This window comes from Tasmannia lanceolata, unplaced genomic scaffold (assembly GCF_043159265.1).
Source record: "Tasmannia lanceolata isolate RefF3 unplaced genomic scaffold, GAP_Taslan_0.1 ptg000006l, whole genome shotgun sequence".
Classification (NCBI taxonomy): Eukaryota; Viridiplantae; Streptophyta; class Magnoliopsida; order Canellales; family Winteraceae; genus Tasmannia; species Tasmannia lanceolata.
In genome coordinates this window covers 16,895,017-16,922,717 of record NW_027518683.1, presented here as the reverse complement: position 1 = coordinate 16,922,717, position 27,701 = coordinate 16,895,017, and the positions used below count along the sequence as shown (strand labels likewise).

Below are 27,701 nucleotides of genomic sequence, written 5' to 3'. Positions count from 1 at the left end.
ATCTTAGACGATTTTTCAGCATCTCCAAAAGCAGGCAGCCCTTCAGACTGGGTCGGGGTGCTGCTAGGAAACAAAATCGGAGAGGGTGTGAAAATTCAGGACCAGACAATATTTACACAGTGGGGTCGGAGATGGAGACAGTCCCTTACGCATGAGGACATCAGACACCTCTTAGTTTTTATTTTTCGAGATAAAGACATTTTGCACTTGAAATGTGCCTACCTATTTGAGTCACTTATGTAGCAGGCATTTGGTTAGCCTTAGAAATTATTTGCATATAATCTTTTTACGCAGCATGTACGCTTATTTTTGTGCAACTTTACAAGAAAAATAGCACCGGCTAGGCAAAAATGGTATTTTTGTAAGGTAGAAATTGAACAAAAGCTTTAAAATAAAGAAATCTACATCTATAAGGTATTACTAACTATAGAGGAATTTCTAGAAAATTAGGTATATAGAAACTTAATCACATTTATAGCATAATGATTAAAAACAAAACTTTAAATTCATGAATTACAATTCTGGATTATGAATTTCAGGTTCTATTTATCTTCTAAAATCCAGGTTTTAGCTTATGAGATCCCTTTTTTAGGTTATAAAATCCAGGTTTTAGCTTGTAAAATTGAGGATTATAAAATCAAGGGATTGAAACAAGCATTTAGCATTACAAAGATGCTGAGTGTGTGAATATCAGACATTAAAGACAAAGCCCTGTATCAATTGCATTCCCAAAGTAGGCAAAACACTGGCACATTCAAATCAGTACGACCACATGGCAATAATTTTGTTTTTTTTCACAAATGGACTCTTAACTTATCGTCGTAACGTACTGCATAAACTCCGTATCGGTCTCAAGCGCGGCCATCGTATCGGGCGCAAGGCACACCTCCAGATCGACGGTTCCATTTCCTTCCCTCCCAGGGAAGGCCGATATCTTACCGTCAAATTTATTGGCCCTACCGCTACGAACAGCCATGGGTCGGCCCCACCCCATATCATTGTCATACATAGGAAACCTTGGAGAGCTCCCCATCGTTATCGAAGCCCCATCAAAGTTACCCAACGGGAAACACCGTGGCTCCTTCTCCCAATCCTCCACACCCCGGCGCACAGTAGCATCTCCATGCGCCACCACGTTCTTATTCAACAACCCCGCGCTCCACCGTAGATCTTTACTCAAGATCTCCCCCACAGAAGCAACGGTCGGGATGCTCTGGATCGCGTTCCCAAAATAGTACGGGTCCATCTTCGGCTCCAGCCTTTGCCTGCAGTTCACGGCCATCCGGAACGTTGTATTGACCGTCGGATTTAGCTTCCGCCCCCGCGTCACTGATCGCCACAGCTGTGCGGATAGTGATTGGAATGATGAGATCTCCACCGTCCGATCTAGGGTTTCCGTTGCACTAACAGGCTTGGTTTTTCTCATGAACTTCTTCAACTCGTCGTTACTCTGCTTGCCCATGATCTCTGATATCCGACTCTGGTTTTCAGGTAATTTACAGATCTTACCATTCGCCCTGGATTTCAGATCAAGGATCGCCTCCCTACTGAAATGAAAGATCCTCTCCCGCAAAGGTGCGGCGACAGAGAACGTCGGCTTCGGACCGCCTTCCGGCAATCTCAGCACCGCCAGCGAGTCCTTGACGAAATTCCGGCAAAAATCCGGCGGCCTAGAGATCATTCTCACGCCCCGACAGACCTCGGCCCACGTATTGAAGAAGTTCCAGAACGAGGTGCCGTCAGTAACGGCGTGATTGACGGTGCAGCCGATGAAAACGCCGTCTGATAATTCCGTCACCTGAACGCCGACTAGTGGCTGGAAATGGCCGTTGTAGCTGACGGCGCCGTCGAAGGTGAAGAATCCCTTGACGGAGGCAGGGACGTCGAGGGGGGATAAGACGTCGCGGAGGGAGAGATTGATGGCATTGGCATGGATGAAGTCGACGCCAGCGTCGTTGCACGTGATGTAAACGTGACCGGAAGAGTCGGTTATGAGACGGCCGGCGAGAGGGGGGAAGTGGGTGAGAGCGTGGGAGAGAGAGGTTTTGAGGAGAGATATGAGAGAGTCTGAGGGTAGAGGAGGGGTAGTGAATAAGACGCCTTTTTGAATGTATTGGCATGAGAGCATGGGAAGGTCAGAAACTGAGAGTTTGAGATTTGGGAGAGAAGATTTTTGGTGGGGAAAGACTCTGGATTTTGAGATAATAGAGGGAAAGTGGGAAGAAGACATGTTGGGTGTTCTGGCAATAGGTATGTTGGAATGATGGAAAGAAAGAGAAAGGAGTGGGGTTTATATAGGTGAGGGAAGGGGCGTTTGGTTCATGCATTTGTGTTTTGGTGGTTGTGGCCGTTTTAATAATTCTTCTTTCTTTGTTTTTTTTCCCAGAGAAAGGGATCTGTGTCTAGATGTTTGATGATGTCATACCTCTGGTGGGCCCCACTCTTATTAAGTTCTATACTGCGGGTAGTGCAACTTTTGTGGGCCCACATGAAGATGCCCTGCCATAAAAAGTGCATCAGTCGTAAGATCGACCAAGTAATATTGCTTTCTGTAGCATTGCCGGGCCAATATAAGCCCGGGTTACAAGTACACACGTGAAGTCCCAAAACACGATGGGCCCACATTGTTTGGGTCATCAAAACCGTTCATTTGTTGGGCCTGATGTAGATAGATACGGAGATGACCTGAACATCTTTTACATAGGATGATCCTAACCCTCCAGTTTTTGGAGTTTTGATATGCACGACATGGTATAGAAACCTTCACACATTAATAAGGAGGTTGATCATACCAAAGAGATGATTTTCTAGGTACGCCCCTATCTACATTAATGAGTAATGACCACCCAAACAATGCAGATCCCATTGTATTTTTGGGCTGCACGGGCATGCACGCCCATCCGCCATAAACATTCTCGTAAAATAATGGCTCCACCACAACAAAACATAAGGTGTAATATTGTGGGGCACATCTTATGCATGGGTCGAACCGTCTGAGCAATGCTGGTGGGACCAATTTTATAAAAAAACACGGTGTAAAATTGCGGGCACACCACACTATGGATGGAGTTGTGTGGAATGGTGGGCCCACTCATACGTGTAAAATGTTGGGGCCCACCATACGCTGGTTGTTCAAGACTTCAAGTGAGCACGTCTAGGTATGCATTGGTGATTAGTTTCAAAAATTAAAGAGGGTTTGCCATTACTCATTAGTGAGACACTTCAGCACTCACCCTAATTAGGTAATCCTGTCTTTTAATTACAAGTTTTTTATTTAATGAAGGCGGATAATTTCTCAAAGTCTTCTTTACCTTCATTTGCAAGTGGGGCCAGTGAAGAGCATCGGCATCCATGGAGGGGGCCTACTAAATTAACGCTTCAGATTACAAGTGGGGTCACTGAAGTGCATCAACCAGAGCTAGTCTATTTTATAGTTAAGGAGACTAATCCCGTAGTAAGGTAGGGATTCTTCGGTTAAGAATACACAAATGAATATTACTGACATGTCATTACTTAAATAATATAAGGGTATCTTCGTCATAAAACACCTATTCGAAAACACAAGTCAAAGCTATACTCTATTGCGAGTCCACCATATAGCCCTCCGTTCATGCACCCGTGAAGAACATGCAGAGACTCACCGTCCAATAACCGTAAATTACGAAAGTAACCCCCATTTTATCATAAAATGACACGACATAAAAACACGTTACTGTGAAATGTATCTCGGTTCAGAAAACTTCACCTTGTAGAGTCATGTCACGTGTACTTTTATGTCGTACCCACATTCAATGCATCTACGCGCGGACACCGCATAAGTTTTGCTGACTGCTGAGTAATGTCGTAAGACCTTGCCTCCCCGTATTTCTCAAAAAGTACTGTACGGACAACACTGTAGGATGATCCAAACCGTCCACTTGATGGGCCATAACGTAAATAGGTCATTTTCATCAGATGATCATAGGCATCTATAGATTGAAGGGCTGGGATCATACTATTTACGTTATGGCCCCATCACGGTTTAGAATATCCTATAGTGTGGTCCGTACAGTAATAAGTACTTCTTGAAAAATAAGGGCATATAAAATCTCGGGATAAATTAATGATAGGCTTACAAGTTGGAGGGCAATTTGGTCATTTAATTTTAGAAGTCGGTTGGGTTTGTTTTTACAGAATTGATTATTCATGGACGGCGGCCTTGCAACTGTTACAGTTGCACCCAAGAATCAATCATTCAGATGGAATTTCTCCTACGGATGATTTTTATTTTATTCCAAATTTGTCCTTTTTTAGGGCATCCGATTAGGTCAACCAGTAGTGTAAAATATAAAGAATTGGGAGGGTCTGAATGTAGTCATTAGGGTTGGTTTCCATATTCGAAGAAGTTGGCAAATGTTTGTATTATTTATCTTCACGTTGGTATGAAAACAAGATCACAAAACAACAATAGCAGCAATTCATGGTATAGAATAATTTCAAAAACTTATTTTAGAATCTAGATAGAGGGAGCGCAGTAGGCAGAAACGATCCCCTGCAAAAAGATAGGGGCACCCCTATATTCGCCACCATTCCTAATTCCTATCCAATGCAACTTTTACCTACTATTAAAGTTGTCTGGCCTCTTACTTACTTTGGACAAATACTGTATGATTCTCAATGATGCAATTGTAGGGACCAGTGCCCATCCATGGTGGGGCCAATGTGCTTCCACCAATTAGAGCAAGTGTACTTACAATTTTTTCCTCCTGAATTGATGGCTACCAATCTTTTTAAATTTATTTTTTCCCCCATGAAAGAAAGAAGGGGTTTTTGCAAAAGAAGTCCTCTACTTTGTTTTATTTGCAAAAAGAGTCTTCTTGTTCGACAACCTGCAACTGTCATTGGTTTGTGACCAAAATGCTCATTCTAGATTTCTTTACTCATAAAAAGACCAAAATGTCCTTGTATTTAAAAAGACAAACTACCTTATAAAAAGACAAAGATTCCTTCTCTATATACTAGCATTCTTATACATGAAACGACAAGAATTACGGGCCCTACTCTATGCATAGGCTCGAGTGGAGGTCGTGGGACCTACCCAATCATAGCATTCTTGGCCTATGCTATGCATAGGTGAAAAAACAACGAGCCCACCCTATCACAACTTATGCTGTAAAATTGTGAATCCTACTCTATACATAGGCTCTACCCCCATAAGAACATGAGGGAAATTGGTGGGCCCCACCTGATGCATGAGTTTGAGTTGACTTGGTGTGACCTGCCCTATCAAAACATATCCGTGAGCATCATATGTATTTTAGTCTTTTTTAAAGATAATTCCATCTTAGATTAAGGACATTTTGGGCTTGTTAAGAGTAAAAAAAAAACTACGACGGGTATTTTGGTCATAAATTGATGGCATGACCTGATTTGCAAAATCCACGCAAAAGTGATGACTCTATTTGCAAATTGTGGAACTAGAAGACTCTTTTTGCATATAAAGCAAAGTAGAAGACTTCATTTGCAAAAACCCCATTTTCTAAGCTTAATACTTCTTCTACAGTATTTATATGGTGCCTGCGTGTGTTTCAGAACACACGCGACCCTTGATATTTGATCCAACGGCCAATTTTTTTCGTTATCATAAATATGATAGGTGGCACATATGTCATACCTTTATTACGTGCAGTAAAGCCCCTCCATGGTATGTGATGATACTTCATCTAATCAGTTCACTTTTCACTACTGTGCAACTTGGGACGGGTAGGGTAGGGTCGGGTAGTTGAGCTTTTTCTAAAAAAGAACAGGCATCGCTTGGAACCCAACCAGATTTTATGGTAACTCTACGATACCTTTTCTTCCATTTGCCAAATGACTTCATTACCCATTTGATAATCAAGCTACTTACTGGAGAAGATAGGGAGGCATCAGGCACCGTCCTACCGCCGAAGCTTCAATAGGGGAACATGTTTTCCACGCAGTAGTAAGGTCTTGGGGGGGCTAATATTGTAATTTTAATCTAAGCCGTCAGGTTTGATCTATGGAGTGCGAATGAGTCAACGATATATTGCAGACTATTTGACAAAAAATGGCTGCAAGGTCTCACTCTCACTCAGTCCACCGCCGTAAATCCTTGAGAAAGTTTAATCTAAAAGGATGGAAAAAAAAAAAAAAATCCATCGCAGAAGGCATTTTGCGGCTGGGCTGTTGCATGTGAGAGCAGCCACAAAGGCTCATTTTCCAGCAGATTTTGTCTTATTCATTTAACTCATCCGAGGTGGCTGCTCTGCCCAAACGCCAAATGCCTTCCCCCCAGCATTATGCATTCGTCCCCCTTTTAACATGATCAGTGGGCAACTTTAACACTTTTTGACGTCAAATCACATTAAAAGGGGAGGCGAATGCATACTAGGGGGGAATCATCGCCCTTCTTTGAGGTTTCTGTTTGTAATCTTGACTAATAGATCAAGTTATGAAAACCAATGTTTAAAACTGAGAACTCATCAAAGTTCATAAGAGTAGACTCCATTCACTTAATAATTAATTACTAATTAACATAAATTTTTTTATTAAGTTGGGTGAGTGATCAAAAGAATTTTTTACTGACTTGGTAGAAATAAACTCGGACTTAAACATGGATTCAACTAAAGTAAAACTAGTAAACTCGGATGAATTGGTGATTGACTCAGAGTTTTTAAACAGCTGTAAAGGTAAAATCGCATCCCCAACAGTTTCTACACTTTTTTGGAGCAATAATTGCTGATTTATTTCCAGATCCAAACTTTAAAACTATGCTCTCCAAGCCAATGTTGTTATTCGGTGGTGGTCCTGCGAGTGGACTTCATCTGTCTTGTGTACATCGCTTAGAATGGTGCAGGGAGCCCCACTGTGAAAAGATGTGTTGCTACTAGTGGCAGATTTTTGGGCAATTATTCAAGGGTCTCTGTAATACGCGGGCACCATATAAACACTGTAGAAGAAGTATTTAACTTGGACGATTCTCTCTTTCAATGGATCCTCCCGGAAAAAGAAAAGAAATGTAAAAAGGTAGGTAGGCATCAATTGTAAGGGGAAAGATTGGGAGCACACTTTTTCTGATTAGTGGGAGCACATGGGCCTTACCTTGCATTAGCCCTGGTCCCTACAATTGCGTCTTTTAGATTCATACAGTGCCTATTGTCCGAAATAAGTCTGTAAGAGGCCAGACAAAGCTTTAATAGTACCTAAATGTTGCATTCCACAGGAATAGTGCGAATATAGGGGTGCCCATATCATTTTGCTGGGGATTGTTTCTGCCTACTTCCCACTTTTTTTTTCTCCATATTCTAAAATAATTTCGTGAAATTATTCTGTCTCATGAATTGCTGCTATTGTTGTTTTGTGTCTTGTTTTCATGCAAACGTGAAGATGGAAGCGACCCCAAGTGCCTACATTCAGACCCTTTCATTTCTTTATACTCTCTACACGACCAGTTGACCTAATCAGATGCACTAAATAAAGGACAAAATTGGAATAAAAATCATTTATCAGAGATGGAACCATCCGAAACGATTATCCGGTAACAGTTGAAAGACCGCCCACGAATAATCAATTCTGAAACAAAGAAACCAATGAGAATTTATATGATGGGTGGCCGTGAAAACACGTGAAGTCTAAAAAAGAAGCTACGGCCCACTTTTCACTTTTTCTTTTGCCCTCCAATTAGTAAGCCTATCAATATCTCAGCAAACTATTGCGGTGTCTGCGCGTAGAAACATTGAATGTGAAAACGACAGAAAAGTACGAGTGAAAGGACTTTACACGGTTAAGTTTTCTGAACCCAGATATTTTTGCAAGGAACGTGATTTGCGTCGTGAGGTTCTTTTAGAGTTAACACTGTAATTTTCTGATAAAACAGGGCTTACTTTAGTAATCTAAGGTTATTGGACGGTGAGTCTGTACACGTTAAGCACGGGTGCATGAACGGAGACGAACAATAGATAGACTATGGCTTTGACTCCTGTCTTCCAATAAGTGTTTTAGTTAATTTTATGACGAGACTGCCGTTCTATTATTTAAGAACTACCTTTCAATGATTTGGGAATCAATGACACGGCAGTAATATTCATTTGTGTAACCTTAACCGAAGAATCCTCAAGTTACTACGGGATTAGTGTCATTAATTAACTATAAAGTAGACTAGCTCTAGTTGATGCACTTCAGTGGCCCCACTGTATTCTGAAGGATTAATCTAGTAGGTCCCCCCCTCCATGGATTAACTGTGTTGCCCAAAAGCACATTGGTCGATGCACTTCAGTGGCCCCACTTGCAATTGAAGGTAAAGAAGACTTGAGCAAAAAGCTTGTAAATAATCAGGGTTAAAGTAAAATTGCATCCTAATCTAGTAGACACATCTACTTCACCATCCTTCCATGCCTTGGTTATATGGTTCGTATATAAATTTTGTAGAGTTTTTATATGATGGCCGACCAGGTAAATTACAAGGGCTAGGAGGCACCTAGCCCTTGATTTTTGATCTTGTCAAAACAGCTATGACGGTCCAGCATCATATAAATTCTCAATTTTGTAAACAGAAAATCACATGCCTTTTTCAGAAACATTTCCCCAACATTTTCTACACATTTTCAAATTTTTTTGAGCAATTGATTTGCTGGTTTATTTCCAGATTCACACTTTACAAATATGCTCGCCAAGCCAATTAATGTTGTACATGTTAAGTGGACCTCGTCTGTCTGTACTTCTCTTAGAAATAGAATGGTCCAGAGAGCCCCACTGGAGCATGCCGGCACCATATATATTAAAACTGTAGCTAAAGTACATTTAGCTTAGACGATTCTCGATCTCTTTCAATGGATCATGTAAAAAGGCAGGTAGCCAACAATTGAAAGGGAAAAGGTCGAGAGTACACCTGCTCTAATTAGTGGGAGCTCATGGGCCCCACCTTGCACTGGCGGCCCAGGTCCTTACCATATATAGTTAGCAAAACGTGATTCGGCTAGAAAACGGGACGGCAAAAGTTGAGTTTAATACTGCATTGGTTCAAAAAAACATAGTAAAAAAACAGAAGCACAAGAAAATGAGTTTAGAATTTTGTCATTTGCAAAATATGGTGGGGGTAAAATTGAAAAGTTGGCGAAAAACTTATAACGTTTGCCTTAGAAAAACGGAGTTTTATTCATTGTAAAAGTTTTAAACCGAGGTTTATATGGCACACCAATATAACGTATTTTTTTTTCCAAAAAAAAACTCCATTATTTAAAATGGAGTTTTGCTAGCTATGGTTCCTTTTCATTTTTCTCTAAAACCCAGTTTTTGTTCCAAAATGTGAATTTCATACGTAGACGTGATAAGCAATCTATTGAGGGATGCCATGGACGCAATGCTTGCCCGTTTGCCAATTAACGATGCTGTGAGCATGGTTTTAAATTTCGACCGAAATACAAAATTTTGGATTTCGGTTCGGTGGAAACCGACACCGAAATCACACTTAACTAGAACGGTATTTTATTTCGGCCGAAATTTTGTTTTTTTTTCTGAAATTTCACCAAAAAAAACCAGTTTTTTTTAATTATTATAATATTTTACTGAAATTTCAACCGAAATTTGTTTCGCTGGATTTCGACCAAAATTTCAATTTCCGGTGGGTCCGAAACCGGTATCGAAACCGAAATGTTAAACGACAAGTGGGTTACAATTCCCCAAATCAAATTCGATTGGCAATGTTTTCCAAGAGGTGTCCCTATCTTCGAACATGGAACTCCTCATTGAGATTCATACAGTGCCTATTGTCCGGAATAAGTCCGTGAGAGGCCAAACAGCTTTAATAGTACGTAAATGTTGCATTCCAGAGGAATAGTGCGAATATAGGGGTGTCCCTATCTTTTTGCTGGGAATTGTTTCTGCCTACTTCCCACGTTTTTTCACCATATTCTAAAAAAATCTAGTGAAGTTATTCTGTTTCATGAATTGCTGCTATTGTTGTTCTGTGATCTTGGTTTCATGCAGACGCGAAGATAAATAATAGAGATGACACATTACAAATATCTGCCAACTTGTTCGAATATGGAAGCGACACCAGCTGCCTACATTCAGACCCTCCCATTTCTTTATACTTTTTACACGACCAGTTGACCTAATCAGATGCACTAAAGAAAGGACAAAATTGGAATAAAAATCAGTAATCAGATAAATTCCATGCGAAACGATTCTCGGGTGTAACTGTAAGTCTGTAACAGTTGAAAGGCCGCCCACGAATAATCAATCCTAAAACAAGCAAACAAACAAACCCAGCCGTCTTACGCTCCCCCAAAAATGTAATGACCAAATTGCCCTCCAATTTGTAAGCCTATCACTATCTCAGCAAACTTAAGCAGCGTCCGCGCGTAGATGCATTGATTATGAAAACAACGTTCTTTGCATCGTGAGGTTCGTTGGCGTTAACATTGTAATTTTCTGATAAATAGGGTTACTTTAGTAATTTAAGGCTAATGGAAGGTGGGTCTATGCACGTTCATCACGGGTGCATGAACGGAGAAGAACAATAGAGTGTGGCTTTGACCTTTGTCTTCGAATAATTGTTTTATGACGAAACTTCCCTTCTATTATTTAAGCTTTCGCTTTCATTGCGTTTTATGACGAAACGCAAGACTGGGCCCAGTGGCCCACCATCTCAATGCATAGTGAGTAGGGGTGGCAATGGTTCGGTTCGACCCCCAAACCGAACCGAACCGAAATTTGAATCGGTTTGGTTTTACCAAACCAAAACCGAACCAAAACTGAATTTTCGATTCGGTTTCGGTTCGGTTCCGCCAATTTTGCCACCACTTACTCATAATAATTGGAAATATTCGGTTTCGGTTCGGTTTGATCCCCAAACCGAAATTTGAATCGGTTTGGTTATTTAACCAAACCGAATTTTCGGTTCGGTTTAGGCTCGGTTCCGGTTCGGTTCGGCCAATTTTGCCACCCTTAATAGTGAGGTGCCTACCATTTACACCAAGTTTTGATAAAGTGGGTCCCACCAACTTCTCCGACCCATGCATAGGATGGGGCCTACAATATTACACGCCATGTTTTGTTGTGGACCTTGTGGTGGAGCCATTATTTTACAAGAATTTATATGGTGGACAGGCGTGCTTGCACGTGCAGCCCAAAAATAGAATAGGCCTACATTGTTTTGGTGATCCTTGCCGTATATAGGACGGGTTGACGTTGATAGGGCATACAAAAAAAATATTCTCTGTGTGCCGTCCGTTTTGATCCTAAAAAAATCGAACGGTAAGGATCATCCAAGGGAGAAGATTTTCTGGGCACTCCCTATCTACTTCAGGCCCAACAAATGAATGGTTTAGATGACCCAATGTGGGCCCCATTGTGTATTTAGACTTCACGTGCAAACTCGGGAGACTACTATATAAATTCTCTTGTTGCGTGTGATGAAGCGTTCCTCGGTCCCAGCGTTATATTCTTCTAACGGGTGCCCACGTAGATCAGATGCTTGGTTCATACCCTAGTATTTACTATTTAAGGAAAGTAGGGCCTACCAGAGGTATGACATCACCAGACGTCGAGACACTGATCTCTATCTCTCTAAAAAGATCTGTAAAATAAGGAAAAAACTAAACAAAAAATACAAATGCATGAACCAAGGCCCCCTTACCACGCCTATATAAACCCCACTCCTTTCTCTTTCATTCCATCATTCCCACATAGCTATCGAGAAAGAGTGAGAGAAACACTAAAATAGTAAAATGTCTCCTCCCTTTCCTACCCTAATCTCCAAATGCACAGTCCTTCCCCACCAAAAATCTTCCCTCCCAAATCTCAAACTCTCCGTTTCTGACCTTCCCATGCTCTCTTGCCAATACATTCAAAAGGGCGTCTTATTCACTCGTCCTCCTCTATCCTCAGACCCTCTCATCTCTCTCCTCAAACGCTCTCTCTCCCACGCTCTCACCCACTTCCCCCCTCTCGCCGGTCGTCTCATAACTGACTCCTCCGGTCACGTTTACATCACGTGCAACGACGCCGGCATCGACTTCATCCACGCCAATGCCGGAAATCTCTCCCTCCGCGACATCTTATCCCCCGTCGACGTCCCGGACTCCGTCAAGGGATTCTTCACCTTTGACGGCGCCGTCAGTTACGAAGGCCATTTCCAGCCACTAGTCGGTGTTCAGGTGACCGAATTATCAGACGGCATTTTCATCGCCTGCACCGTCAATCACGCCGTTACGGATGGCACCTCGTTCTGGAACTTCTTCAATACGTGGGCCGAGGTGTGTCGAGGCGCGAGAAGGATATCTATGCCGCCGGATTTCCATCGGACTTTCTTTAACGACTCGCCGGCGGTGCTGAGATTCCCGGAAGGCGGGCCGAAGCCGACGTTCTCCCTGGCCGCGCCGATACGGGAGAGGATCTTTCATTTTAGCAGGGAAGCGATCCTTGATCTGAAATCGAGGGCGAATGGTAAGATCTTTAAACTACCTGAAAACCAGATTCGGATATCAGAGATCTTGGGCAAGCAGAGTAACGACGAGTTGAAGAATTTCATGAGAAACACCAAGCCTGTTACTGCAACGGAAACCCTAGATCGGACAGTGGAGATCTCATCATTCCAATCGCTATCTGCGCAGCTATGGCGATCAGTGACTAGGGCGCGGAAGCTCAATCCGACGGCCAATACAACGTTCCGGATGGCCGTGAACTGCAGGCAAAGGCTGGAGCCGAAGATGGACCCGTACTATTTTGGAAACGCGATCCAGAGCAGCCCGACCGTTGCTTCCGTGGGGGAGATCTTGTGTCGAGATCTACGGTGGAGCGCGGGCTTGCTGAATAAGAACGTGGTGGCGCATGTGGATGCTACAGTGCGCCGGGGTATGGAGGATTGGGAGAGGGAGCCACGGTGCTTCCCGTTGGGTAACTTTGATGGGGCTTCGGTAACGATGGGAGCTCTCCAAGGTCCCCTATGTACGACAATGATATGGGGTGGGGCCGACCCATGGCGGTTCGTAGCGGTAGGGCAAATAAATTTGACGGTAAGATATCGGCCTTCCCTGGGCGGGAAGGAAATGGAGGCGTTGATCTGGAGGTGTGTCTTGCGCCCGATACGATGGCCGCGCTCGAGACGGATACAGAGTTTATGCAGTACGTTACTACGTTAATTTAAAATTCAGATATAAGAAGTCGTAATAAGAGAGAAAAAGGGTTTTTCAGTTAAAAATTAAGTCTCTGTCTTTCTACGTGGAGAAGAAAAAAAGAAACATACTATTGCCACGTGGCTGTACTGATTTGAATGTATTGTATGTGTGTTGAAATGGATAAACAGAGTTTGTGTTTGTCCCATTGGGTTCGTTGGATTTCGGCCGAAATTTCGGTTTGAGTGATGACCAAAATGCATTCTAAAACCGAAATTTGAAACCATGTCTAGGGCTCTACTCTTTTGTGCTAGAGTGGGCTGTCCAAAGTGAAAAATGGGGCAAATATATTATTTCCTAACTCAATGTCTAACATTTTCTTTGCGGAACGCTAAAGGAAGCTTAATGGATCAAAACACTAGAATCATTCAATCAAGGTGTTCTCAATGGCTTGGAGTGATTTTTGGTTGGTAGAAACTCATCGGTTGTGCTCTTGCATAGGCCTCCAATCTTGATAAGCAAAATGGTTGTGGTCTTGCATAGGCCTCCAATCTTGATAAGCAAAATGAGGGCAGGTCAATTGATTGGTGCCTACTTGTCATTTCATGGCTTAAATATAGTTGTCATGTTGCTAAAGTTTAGAAGCTTAGAGATAATGGCTAGCTACCTATTCTGGGATATGAGTAGGGTTTGTTTAGTAGCTTAGAGATAATGTCTCCAACAGCTTGAGCTTTTGGAGTAATTGGTTGTTTCATACATAGCTCAAGAATAAAAGCCAACAAGAAGTGGAGAAGGATGGAAATCATGCTGGAAAACTGAACCGACATGGATACCAAGAATACCTTATTTATCAATTACAAATTTAGAATTTTTTTATTTTTTATTTTTAATTTTAAATGGTTGAAGATCATGTAAACTAGGGGTGGACATGGGTCGGTTCGGTTCGGTTCTGCCCCAAACCCAGAACCGAACCGATCCTTGTTGGTTCCCAAATTTGGGAACGGAACGGAACGGAACCGGAACCGAACAATATCGGTTCGGTTCTGGGTTCGGTTCGGTTCTCGGTTCCAAGACTCCAAACCTAGATCCGAACCGGCTAATGTCAGTTCCCAAAATTTGGAACCGGAACCAAACCGTCAAAGACTAGACCCGAACCGAACCGGCCATATAGGCCGGTTCGGTTCGGTTCTTCAGGTTAAACCCGACCCATGTCCACCCCTAATGTAAACCAACCTCAAAAAGTTTAGAAGGTTGACATTGGTCACCAATCTGATCATCACGTAGTCACGTACACATGGCGTAGGTGAACCCAAATGGTGTATATTAACATTTTCTCGCCAAAATAATTTTGGCCAAGGTGAGTAATTGAAAACAAAAAAAATATAAGACAATATATTTACCATATAAATATTAATGTGATAATAATATAATATTATGTGTTTCAAAATTGTAATATAATTGATTATTTTTACAAATATAAGTTAATGAAAAATATTATTTAAATAACAAAATATTGAACTAGTTAATAAATTAAAATAAATAATAAGACATATATGTATTAACATATGATATATGAGTTAATAGATTGATAATACGAAAACAAAATGAAACTTATATACAATGATTACAATTGTTAAAGTTAGGATTTGCATTAACTATATAAGCCAATCAAACTTAATGTAAAGATTTAAAAGGAATTAAATATTAAAATATAAATCAATCCTATAAAGTTATATAGCAATTTTTCAATCTCTACATTTTGTCATTCTGATTGTTAATTAATAGTGGATTCGAGGTTAACACGGATGGTGAAGTGTGTGCTGGGAATTTTACCGGGTAGAACTCACTCCTAAAAGCTAGCCATTAGAGGGTGGGTGCCCATTCCCTTATAATTCATCTCCATCCATTTCACTTATCTGATGTTGGACTATTTGCTTTTGCAGGGAACCCCAACAGTGTGGTGGAATAAAGAGATATATTGAAGTTTGAGATAGGTATCGAAGACTGAGGTGTTGCCCATCTGTGAAGTGATTTAAAGGAAATGGGAAAGTAACGGATAAGATTATGTCTTTTTCTCTTTTCGTTACACGGGAGTTTGAGAGATTGGTGTAAAAATAAATGAAGCTTTGTTGGAGTGTATGTAATGGAGCTAATGTGCAACCTAGTGAGAGGAGAGGAGAGTACGAACTAGGAGCAAGACTTTTCGACTTTTTTCTGTAGATGAAGAGAGTAAGGACATGACATTTGGAGGGTGCAACAATTATATCATTTCTTTTCCTTTGATGTGTGCATGGGTGCCTTTTTGAGAGAGAGAGAGAGAGAGAGAGAGAGAGAGAGATACCTCTTTTATTAGTTTCGAAGTGAGTGTAAATGAAATGTAAATGGATATGAAATAAGAAATGATGTGACTGAATGGCTAGGCCAATGATATTGTGGAGATAGAAAATATGGGAAATGGTAGTTGTTGGAAGATAAGCAATTACCTAACGACACAATTCACTTACTCTCTCTCTCTCTCTCTAACCTATTGCGTTGCAACTTTCCATCAGGGCTCTTATCGATCTCCAAGAGGCAAAATCTTGCTTTGATGCAAACATGAGGCTTATTGCCTTTATCCATAATGTCCATATATAGTCTTATGCCACCTACTTTACATCACATTTTATAAAGATTTTGAGTTTAATTTGAAGGGAATAGTAAATTTTCATTATATGGGCTGATCCTTTCAACTTGTATTCTACTCGGGGCCAACCTCCTTCCAATGAGATCAAAGGGCTGGATCACAAGCACATGTGCCGCGTGTACACGAAACCATAGCTGTGTCATTCATCAAGACGAGACAAGGGTATTTTTGTCAGGTGGGAAAGTTTCTTCCAATCACACACTCTCTCTTGAGTAGACCGAGCAAACGGGTGGGCCGGGCCGGGTCTCACCCAACCCCTTATAGGTCCGGGTCGTATTAGCTAGGTAAAAAAAATACCTATACGGGCAAGTGGACCCGTAGGTCATCATGTTTTTTTTTCAGTTTTTATTCCCACATGATAATAGGATGATCCAAACCGTCCCTGTGGTGGGCTATAACATAAATAGGTTGTGCCCAAAAAGTCATTTCCATAGGATCATCCTAGCCCTCTAATCTATGGAGGAATTGCATATTATTATTTATGGAAACCTCTATAGATCGGAGGGCTAGGATCATCTTATGGAAATGATTTTTGGGGCACAACCTATTTATGTTGTGCTGTGTTCTAACAGATGGATGGTTTAGATCATCCTATGATGTGTTTATGGTACCCTTTGAAAAATACGGGACTATAAGTATGTACACCATATAAAATCTCGATCATTTGGTTTAGATCATTTGGGTTTTTTAAGGGCACCCGTAGGTCCATCCGGTCCGGCCCAGTTGTGACGTGATCCGTACGGGCCAGGTCAAATTTCTACTGGTCAGTAATTTAATTAGGGGTGGCAACGGGGCGGGTCGGGGCCGGATGTTGGGGTCCCCTACCCCTTCCCCTCTGCGGGGAATTTTCCCCCTCCCCTTCCCCTTCCCCTCTGCGGGGATGGTGGGGAATCCCCCTCCCCTCCCCGCGGGGAATATCTAATCCCCTTCCCCTCCCCGCATCCTTCGGGGACAAAATCCCCGCCCCCTCTTTGGAACCCAACCAAACCAGCAAACAGAGCTTCTTTCTTCTACGTCCATTACAGACAATATTGTGATGAATGCTATGATTCTATTCATGTGATCAACAAACAGATGGACAAAATCAGAAATGCATGGATGAGACAACAAACATAAATAACAATAGGACCTCATCTTTCAGCAATTTTCTGCATAAATTATGGAATGATAAATAGGAAATGAGCACCAGGATTACCTTCATTAACAGGCAGCCAATGTGCAAAAAGTAACTATTTCAGTAGTCACAATGAACTTTAAAAGTCCATAAGTGGGCGCTCACACACGCAAAATAATGTTCATTAGTTCATTCTGTATAGCATGTTAACCCCCAGATGAGCATGAGAAATGAGAATGGAGAAGAGAACAAAATCAACAAATGACTTATTTCTTTAACTGCAATTCAGTCTAGTGATGACATGAAACAAATTTCTAGTAGCTAAATTTTTCTTGTTGAAAATCAAAACCTGCAATCCAACCCTGAAATTCTGTTGGCACTACGATTTTTTTATAATTGCATACGCTCAGCGTCTCAGGCTCTCAGCTTGTCTTTATTATTTCAACATCCGTGAAAAGGTTATTATAGTTCCCAAAATGCTCTCAGAAGCTAATTAAAAGGAAAAGACAAGCTAAGTTTATGTTTGGGGGAATCTTGTAGCCGATCCACAGAGTTTCTAGTAGTTTTCCTTAAAAAAAACACTTAAAAATTTACAAAAAAATGGCACTGATTAGCGGGGCGGGTCGGGGCGGGGCGGGGACAACTCCACCCCCCTCCCCTTCCCCTCCCCGCACCGGGGAATTTTTATATTCCCCTTCCCCTCTCAAATCGGGGAATCCCCTCCCCAAACGGGGCGAGGCGGGGCGGATCCCCGCTTTTTCGGGTGAAATTGCCAGCCCTAAATTTAATGCCCCGGCCCCGGCCAGGTTAAGGCGGGCCGGGTGGACCCCGGGTCCGGGTCACATGTTGCCAGGTCCAAGCACTAGTGTATATTTTTCTGTGGCAAGGGAAAAAACACCAAAAACCCTAAGTGACGTTTTTTCTTCCATGTTCTCTCTGTTTTTGGTATGCTAAGTGTGATTTGGTGTGAGGATGGAGCAGGGAAAGCAGATCTATCACGAGAAGCAGAGGTTGCAGTTCTGTCTTATGCACGCCCTCAATAACCTTTTTCAGGTATTCGTACGTCACAAACCCATATCAATCTCTTCCATTGCATTGCATGAACATTCTATTGAGAAATCCGATACTTTTATCTCATCGGTTTCTGCCATTGGGTATTTCTATTTTTCCTTACAATTTTTTTTAATTCTAAACCGTCGTGGGAGAAAATTCTATGGGATAATCTTTTTCCAGAAATCTGTTGAAATTTAGGTTGTAACTGCGTGATTTTTTGTTTAATTTCGGATTCTTATTAAATTATTTTTCCTCAGAAGATATGAGTCTGTGTTATCATTCACTTCTCAAGTAAGAAGTGTAAAAAAGTTAAGGCATCGTGGACATTGGCCCTTTTGCAAAGGGGATTTTTGATGATTCATAACAAAAAATGTTATATAGGCATAGTGGACATTGGCCTTTTTGCAAAGGGGATTTGTGTTGATTCATAACAAAAAGATATTCAAAACAAAGAAGTTTTTCTGGGTTTTCTAGAAACAAACATAGGTCTATGAAAACGGGAGATAATCAACTTAGAAAGCATAAATTAAGGTCTATTAAATTCAATACTAAGGTGAAATTGACGGAATCTGCGTTGGAAAAGAAACCCAAAATCAAGCCTAGGTCTGAATAACGAAAGAATTGTGAAAGTTAGGACAAGAAGAACCCTGAAGTCTTCAAGAAAAGAGGAGCGGTTGCTTTATATGTAGAAAGGCAGGTCGTTGTGCGAAAGACAGTAGGCATAATAAAAGGAAGAACCACAGAGTGAATGTTATTCACTGTGATCTCTGAAGTGAACTTTATCAACAATATGAAGGATTGGAAGGGTGGGCAATGGGGTCAGGCCACTAGGCACATCTGTAGTGACATGGGTGAATTCTCCTCCTACGAAATTGTAGGAGACGGAGAACGACTTTTCATGGGAAATTCTTTGTCATTCAATGTGGCCGGTAAAGGAATGGTGATACTAAAGATCACATTTGGAAAAGTCTTAAAGCTTAATAAAGTCCTTCGTGTGCCAGATAATCGAAAGAAAATGGTCTCCGTCCACTCCTGATCAAGAAAGGGTTAAAACTTTTATTCGAAGCAGATAAATTTGTGATTATAAAGTGTGGGTCTTTTTTTTATAGGAAAGGGCTACTCTTCTAGGGGTTTATTCAAACTAAATGTAACTAAGAATATCATAAAAGAAGCATCTTCTACTTGCATCATTGGTTCTTTAAATCTGTTACGTGATAGCCTAGGTCATGTAAACTATTCCTCATTAAAGAAAATGATGAACGTAAGGCTAATTCCTAAGAGTGACCAGACATTAGAAAACAATCTTAAGGCAATAGTGTTTTTATTGTTGGAATTCCAAACACTAGAACTAAAAACTGGGAAACTCGAAACAATGTCATCACAATTTAAGAAACCGGAAAACTTCAATGGATCGGATTTTGGAAGATGGTAAGAGAAGATGCTATTCTACTAATTTTTAAAAAACTTAGATTGCGTGGTGCTTGATGAAAGTTCTGTAGATCAAGATGAAGAACTTACAAGGACTCATATAATTGAAAAGAGGAAAAGAGATAGTTATCTCTGTAAAGGACTTTGCATATACTGAGTGCCCTCAATAATCAGTTATTTGATGGCTTCTTTAGGATGCAGCCAACTAGAGAGTTATGGAAAATGCTAGAACGTAAATATCTAGCTGAAGTTGTCGGATCAAGGAAACATTTGATCGGAAAATACTTTTCGTATCATATAGTAGATGGAAAATCCGTAATAAATCAAGTTAATGAAATTCAATTACTCGTATATGATATAAAGGGGTCAAGATAGAAGAAAAAAATCAAGTATTATCAACCATTATAGAAAAGTTATCGTCCTAGGAAAAGTACCAAACATGTAACTTATAAATGAATTGAAGTAAATCAAACGATAATCCCGTACCTTGTGTTGATATTTCTTAGTCAAATCGGAACGAATGAAATGGTCAAGTAAATAATATTGAGAAACATCGAAGTAGAGAGTTATATAAACTTATCAATTGAGGCACGAGTTAAAACCCGCTATCCTTAAGGCAATTTCGCCGCCACAACGACGAATCGATGGTGTAAAATGATTCTATGACGGTTGCCTTCAGGATATCTCAACCTACGGCCCTGGGAGTATGCACTTCCAAACCCAGTAGGCCTTGACGAATATGCGCTATGTACCCTTGACTTTCTTGATTTCATACCACAACACGGGAGTGTGAATATCAAATTTTGAGTATGCAATGTACACAGGAAACATGAATTATATTTCTCTGTTTGTACAGAGTATGGAGACAGGGTGTACCGACAGAAGTTTGTGCATAGAAGTATCGTATTTTTTCTCAGTTTTAAGAAGAACAAATTCTTCTCCTTAAATAGAAAGGGAAGAGTCGATTGAACACATTTTAGTTTAAGGACAATGGTCATTTAAGTGACTGTTTAATGTGTCTCTTAAACGTGCCTAAATTACACACACACACACACACACACACACACACACACACACACTAATTACATGATTTTTCATGCAACGGTTAAACTTAAATGCATCCTTTTAAATTAAACTATCACTTTTAAGTTAATTTATCACATGCTTAATTCACTCCAAAACTAATTTTTAGGTTTTTTAAATATAAATATAAGCACATGTACACCCACTCACGTACACGCACGTGAGTGGTCCCAACTTAGCACTCAAGCTGCTTTTAGAAGCAGTTCCTTTGTATATTAAACTCATATAGTTCCTTACATATTCCGATGTGGGACTATGTTGCTAAGGAGAAGACAAATTGAAATAATAAAATAGTAAGAGAAGGAGACAAAGATGGGATAAACTTGTCATTCCTTTCATTTCTATGGTTAGAACTTTTGACCATTTTGAAATAAAATACTAACAATCCCCACTATTTCAAAATTAAAGAAAATTAAAGTTATAGTAGTCAAGGCAGTAGAATGAGTCATGTATCAATATAGATGTTTTCTGGACTTGAACCTATGTTTTGTGCTAACAATCCCCACTATTTCAAAATTAAAGAAAATTAAAGTTATAGTAGTCAATGCAGTAAAATGAGTCATGTATCAATATAGATGTCTTCTGGAGTTGAACCTTTATTTAGTGTAAATATATCGAGTTTATAAAATGCTTGGTGAACAGAAGTCTTGAAAAGAACTTTTAGAAAGAAATTGACGTAAAGGTAATATATTGCACACATAACACGTACAAGCATAAGGCATATTCTTACGGTTTAGCACTCTTTGGCTATGTGCTTTATCCTGTTTTCATGAGCGCTCTAGAGAATCAACTCAATTCTCTTAGGAAGCGGCCACACTTCCACACTCATATAGGTGTATCTATGAGTACTACTCTGTAACTACGTACCCTACTGATAATTAGCTTATCAGCTCAACAACTATAGATATAATTAAGAGTAAAGTCACTCAACCTCTTCCCTTATGTTACTAGTTGCACCATTCATCATAGAGACAGGCATATTTCTCATTCAAGGTGCAAAATAAATTAATATGATAACTTGATGTTCTCATTGAACCTAGTTCCTAGGATCTTCAGTCATATAGGTTGGGTTTCTCTTACCGGTGATTTATTCAATGGGCTTCAGTCTCCCTCGATGTACGTATGACTAATTTCTTAATTAATCCTTTTGTAAGATAATCTGCAATATTGCCTGATAATCTCACAAAATCAATTGTGATCAGCCCATAGTTAGTTAGTGTTTAAAGGAGTTATGTCTTTGACGAACGTGTAAAAATTTACCATTGCATACATTATTCCTCTTGCTATTGTAGCTTGACAATAACCATGGATTGTTATTGCTTGAATAGGCTTATTCCAAAGTGGAATATCCAGTGTTTAAAAATGTGAATGCGGCGCAAAATGTGGCTAAAGAAAATCCTAGTCGTCTTGGTATGACTCGGTGAAGTATTCGGTTGACTCGGTAATAATTCGGGAGAGTCAAAGGAGTTTTTATTGACTCTGGCAAAACGCGGAACACGACCAAGATAGAAGGGAGTGAACTCGGGGCAGTCCTCGATGACGCAGGGGAGTTTTAAAACTATGAGAATATCCATTAGAAGATTTTTAAGCCACTTTCACCTGCTTTCTCTAAAGCAATGAATTTTGATTTCATATTATTATTATTTTATTTCAAAATAGTCAAAAGTTCTGACCATAGAAAAGAAAGGATTGACAAGTTTGTCCCCTATTTGTCTCATTCTTACTTTTTATATTATATTGTCTTCTCCTTAGCAACGTAGTCTCACATCAGATTATGTACGGGACTATATGGCCTTAATAGACAAGGGAGCTGCTTCTAAAAGCTGCTTGAGTGCTAAGTCGGGACTGCTCACGTGCTTATCCGTGTGGGCATACATGTGCTTATATCTAAAAATCTAAAATCATTTTTGGAGTTGGTTAAGCACATGATAATTAATTTAAAAGTTACGGTTAATTTAAACAGATTCGTTTAAGTTAAACCTTTGCATGAAAAATCCCGTAATTAGTTTATATATATATATATATATATATATATATATATATATATGAATAAATAAATAATAATTAACTTAATAGACGTGTTTAAGAGATCCATTAATCGGTTACCTAAATGGCGTTGTCTTTAAACTAAAAAAGTGTTTAATCAACTCTTCTCCTTCTATTTAAGGATAAGAGTTTGTTCTTTTCAAAACATAGAAAAAAGAAGAAACTTCTGTCTGTACAAGCAAAAAAATATACTTCATGTTTCCTGTATACATATTCTATTTACATTACATACCCAGAATTTGATACACACTTCTGTGTTTTTGGTGTCAAACCAAGAAAGTCAAAGCAATATAAGGCATATTCGTTGGGGCGTGTTAGGTTTGTAAGTGCTTATTCTGAGGGCCGTAAGTTGAGATATCCTGGAGGCAACCGTCAGAGAACCGTTGTGCATCATTGATTCGTCATTGTGGTGGTGATATTGCCTTAAGGCTAGCGGGTCTTTACTTGTGTCTCAAGTGATAAGTTTAGCTGACTCTCTTCTTAAGTGTTTCTAATACTTGATCGTTTCATTTGTTCCAATTTGACGAGGAAATATCGACACAAGGTACGAGATTAGCATTTTATTTACTTCAGTTCTTATATAAGTTACATGTTCGGTACTGGATTATTATTTCAAACAAAACATTTAGAACAACATTATATGGCAATGATTTTTTTTACTTTATGATAAATAAACAACATTTTTCTGTTTAATGAAGCTTTATAGTTACTAGGAATCTCGCTTCTCCGGGTACTTGCTTCAGAATCTAGGAAGCTGCTTCCTACACGTTTTCTCTTAATTAAAAGTAGTTCTTCTATTTAGTTGATTGTGTCTTCCTAAACGAATATATTTTTTGTTTTGATATTGTTGAAGGAGCCTATTTAAAAAAGTAGTGTATTTAGAACTTGCAAACTCATCTTCAGTTTCAAATGAAAATTATGTCGATCTTCTTTTTAAAAAAAAAAACTTAAACGTTAAATATACATATGAGTAAAACATGTGGAAGTGTACCATTCCAAAAAAAACAAACATGTGGAAGTATAAATTCCTAGACCTGTAATTCTAATTATTCGCGAAGTGTTCTTTTCTATTTGTAACATTACTATATTAACCCTTCCTCCCTAACCTACTACAATCTTACTCTTTCTATGTACTTCTTGTTCCCTTACAAAGAGGTTTATTACATACTTCATGTTAACTTTCGAAGTTTCGATAGGACTTAAAACAAGCTTTCTATTTAATTTCTTTAGAGCTTTTTTGCTTGCTACATTTTCTCTTTTTTAAACCCCCTGCTTCCCGCTTTTGCTTGTTGCATCACTTCCTGCACTCGCTTCCCATTCCGCCAACTATGATTAGAGCTAGAAGATACATTTAGAAGTGCTTCGATCAACAGTTGTTTATTGAGATTGCGCAAAACTGTAAGTATAAGGATTTGACACGCTTGCCCTATTGTTAATTTCTTTTTTTTGTCACATAAGTGCTTTCTGTTCCATTTGAGTTTGTGATTTGTTGGTTAAATTTATATATTTTTTCCATGAACAAGTTTTAGGTTTGAGGTGAATTTCCTATGCATTAGGACATTTTTGATCGGTGGTTGCGATCAATCTGCCCAGTGCTTTATTGGGTATTTTCTTTTTTCATTTGGTCATCTTCCTTTTTCTTGGTAATCTGTTGGATAAGTATAGCTTTTGTAAGTTCTCCCGTTATAAAAGTAGAACATTGTTAGGAATCTTGATGTTCTTCTTAGACATGCAATTTATCCACGAAGCCCTTAGTTAGGCATTAGATTTTCTCACTTGGGGCTTGCCCCTCCCTCATGAAGTTTTCTCATGTGGTTTTATGGCTCTTCTCATCAACTGTCATTCATCTGCTTGCAATCAAGCCGCACAGAACTTGGTTCAGAATTACTTTGTGCTATTTGATACTCTCCTTTCTGCTTGAACTTGTGATCTGTCGATTAAAAAGTACCACTTTTCTTGCTATAGTAAGCACTTCATTCAGCGTTAGAAATTTTCATTTGAGTTTGTCTCTTTTGCTTGAATTTTTTATTTGTTGCTGTGAAACAACCAATTACTCCAAAAGCTTAAGCTGTTGGAGAAGGCGTTATTTAATCTTTTATATTTAATACCCCCCTCACATGTGGCCCCTCTTTTTTAGGGTTGGCCTACACGTGGCACTGTGGCCCCTCTATTGAGTTGGCCATTACATGTGGATTTTTAATATCAAGGAGTTTTGAACCCACGACCTTTTGCTCTGATACCATGTGAAAGAACCAATTACTCAAAAAGCTTAAGCTGTTAGAGAAGGTGTCATTTAATCTTTTATATTTAACAGTTGCTAAATTATTATCATCTTGCTATGCCCTGTGTGTTTTGTTTGATGAACATGTTATAGTTCAGGAAAAAGACTCCTTCACTCGAGCGGATTTGGATGCTGTTGCCAACAAACTTATTCTTCTCGATCCAAACAAAGAAAAATGGACTCCCCTATCTGTAATCTTCAAGCCCCACCACAACACATTGACTGGAAACTATGACATAAATGTATTGATTGCTGCCCTGGAGGGAAAAGGAAAAAGGGTAATTTGGCATGATCGCCGTAATGGAGCTTCTTCAATCGACCTTGACTCGTCTGAAGAGAGATTAATGGGTATTGTGCTTAACGTACCTGCCAGAAACTTCGGGGGGCTTTGGAGAAGTAGGCACTGGGTCACAGTAAGGAAGATCGATGGTATCTGGTATAACTTGGATAGTGATCTTATTGAAGCTAAAGCTTTCAATCATGGGCAAGAAGTAAGGGAATTCTTCGACAATGTTATCAGTCAAGGTGGAGAGTTATTGATCGTCTTTCATGATCAACAATAAATATCTCTTACTATTTATCAGTAGAGGTGGAGAGTTATTGCTCGTCTTGCATGATCAACAATAAATATCTCTTAGCATCTCTTCCTTATGGTGGATCAGCTGGGACTGACCCCATATCCTCAACATTTTGACTGGAAATCTTGACTTAGTTGGAAATGATGCTCAAGTACTTAACTATGAACTGTGAGTATTACTGAATTTTTACAGTTATGGAATTCTCAAAAAAGTTGAGAAGGTTCAAATTAAGCAGTTCCATTGCTTTTATCTGTGTATTGGTCGCTGTTTCGTGTATGCTGGTTTTACTTATTTCAATGCTTAGACTTCCCGATGTGTCATTGGAAAGAGGTGGAATAGGGTCTTACAGGGCTTTGCAATTAGGGAAGAGATTGGATGAGGAAGAGAGAGTAGGGGAGCTTGCGGAGGAGATGATTGGGATGCTGCCCAATGATCTTGCTTTTACGGTCTTTCTCCCTTCAGAAAAAGCTTTTGAACATGATCTGAGGCTACAGGCTAATGATAGTTTGGTGGAACGTAAGGCAAATAATACATTTGCCATTCTTTCTCGAGTATTGGGGTTTTCTGCAATATCTCAGCATTTGCTGTCGGGTATGGTACCCATGGGCAAGGAGATCTCTTTGGACTCTATATCTGGATTCAAATTATATGCCTCGAGGGCTTCAGATGGATCTCTGTTTGTTAACACTGTCCGAGCAAAGCGAGTGGATATCAAAAGAGGAGAGATCATTGTACATGTTATGACGGGGGTTATCATGGATGCAGAATTTGAGCAGTCATTCCAACCTGATTACGAAGATGAAGGTTAACTTAAGCCCCACCTCCCCATCTAAAAGCTCATCTCATGACTAAGAGTGAGCAAATATTGAATTCATGTTTGTTTGTTACAGTTTGGTGGGTTCTCTACAAATAGATGTTGTGCTCTTGCCATGGGTTCGTGGCGAAGAAAAGATCCTGGAAAATCTTCCATGTTTTCTTTGGAGTCCAAGTAACATACTTAAGGGGCCCCTTGAAAATCTACAAAACTTTGCATAATACATTCCTTGCCAGCGATTTTATTTGAAGATGCTCTGAAATTAGTACTGTTTAGGGCAACACTTGTTTTAATAAGTCTGCCAAAGTATATGGAAATATAATGGTATTATTGTCTAGTGAATAGAGCTTAAAATTTCTGTATTTATCTTTTATTTTTTTGAACATTTACCCATTCTCATTGGAGCACTGTGCTGATTTTGCTCCAAGGCTTTTCTAGGAGTCTTCTTACAAATTTCAAAGAAGAGCAGAGGAATTAAAGCAACAAAAAGGACCATGAAGATTTGAACCCAGCGCTTTTCTTGAATTACTTTACAGATTCAATGGGGTTTTGATGCCAGGTATGTGGTCTGATTTGGGATTGGGAGAACAGATTTGTAGTGTGGTCTGGTTCGGGATTTGGAGAGCAGATTTGTAGTGTGGTCTGGTTTGGGATTTGTCGCTGGATTTGCATCCTTTCTCATGCTCCGCGAAGCCCTCCGGAGAATGGTTTTTTGGGACCACCAGCACTGGTTTAGAGAGAAAAACTGAAAAACACAGATAAATCATTGAGTGATGCAAATAAAGCAACTGATGGAGTGTTTGAATGGGAAATTTTAATACTTTAGTAAAATTTTCTGTTGTGATATATAGCTGGATTTTTTTAATGTGGTATCATGGCAAGTTTTGATGTCGCATTGTGTTACAAATTCATTAGGATTATCTAATAGGGAAATGATATCAGCACTGCAGAGTTTTGATATTTCCGCAGAAGCTTTATTTAAAGGGCTTGTGAGAGCTTTTTGGGAACTGTAAGAACCTTTCATTTTGATAGCCCTGTAAAATACTAAAAGACGAAGCTTCCGCCGAAATATCATTGGGCCGTTGATATCATTTTAATATTGTAATATTTGTAAATTTTCAATATGATGAACAAGATTGGGGCTCAATTTAGCAGTAAATTGAATGATCCAAAGGGGGATGAGATGTTATGTGAACATCCACAAAAGGTAGATGAAATAATGCAATGGTTAGTTATTCAAGAAGGAAAGTTAGGGAGTAAAATGAGAGTATGATATGTGAAGAATCTAGTGAAAATGTGGAAAATTTGAGAATAGAATTAGCGCAAATATTGGAGAATGCATGCTTGGCTATAACAGATGGAATGAAAATCTAAATTCGATGAATCGAGTTGGGTTGAGCTTTTGCTCGAACATGAATTGTAATCAACCCGAATTCCTAATCTTATTGACATGAGTATCTGGGATAGAAATCCCAACGAAAGTAAAAGCAGAACAAAATGTGGCGT

At 39.7% G+C, this 27,701-nt stretch overlaps 3 protein-coding genes and 1 pseudogene across 3 annotated transcripts; 3 read left to right on the top strand and 1 right to left on the bottom strand.

Moving 5' to 3' along the window:
• Positions 1–697: 697 nt before the first annotated feature.
• LOC143879931 (putative acetyltransferase At3g50280) lies at positions 698–2,282 on the bottom strand. The gene has a single exon (XM_077382627.1). It carries the CDS (start codon positions 2,228–2,230, stop codon positions 809–811), a length of 1,422 nt encoding a protein of 473 aa, XP_077238742.1. The 5' UTR covers positions 2,231–2,282; the 3' UTR covers positions 698–808.
• A 9,447-nt stretch (positions 2,283–11,729) lies between these two features.
• Positions 11,730–13,219, top strand: LOC143879932 (putative acetyltransferase At3g50280; annotated as a pseudogene).
• A 4,559-nt stretch (positions 13,220–17,778) lies between these two features.
• JOSL (JOSEPHIN-like protein) lies at positions 17,779–26,537 on the top strand. The gene is made up of 2 exons (XM_077382626.1): positions 17,779–17,965; positions 24,902–26,537. Exons 1-2 carry the CDS (start codon positions 17,885–17,887, stop codon positions 25,364–25,366), a joined length of 546 nt encoding a protein of 181 aa, XP_077238741.1. The 5' UTR covers positions 17,779–17,884; the 3' UTR covers positions 25,367–26,537.
• Positions 25,576–26,190, top strand: LOC143878770 (uncharacterized). The gene has a single exon (XM_077381011.1). It carries the CDS (start codon positions 25,576–25,578, stop codon positions 26,188–26,190), a length of 615 nt encoding a protein of 204 aa, XP_077237126.1.
• Positions 26,538–27,701: the final 1,164 nt, after the last annotated feature.

Excerpts from the sequence above, each read along its gene's own strand:
- LOC143879931 (XM_077382627.1), bottom strand. The coding sequence starts at position 2,230 with ATGTCTTCTTCCCACTTTCCCTCTATTATCTCAAAATCCAGAGTCTTT.
- JOSL (XM_077382626.1), top strand. The coding sequence starts at position 17,885 with ATGGAGCAGGGAAAGCAGATCTATCACGAGAAGCAGAGGTTGCAGTTC. Across the intron at positions 17,966-24,901 it reads CCCTCAATAACCTTTTTCAG|GAAAAAGACTCCTTCACTCG; the intron begins GTATTCGTACGT and ends GTTATAGTTCAG.
- LOC143878770 (XM_077381011.1), top strand. The coding sequence starts at position 25,576 with ATGGAATTCTCAAAAAAGTTGAGAAGGTTCAAATTAAGCAGTTCCATT.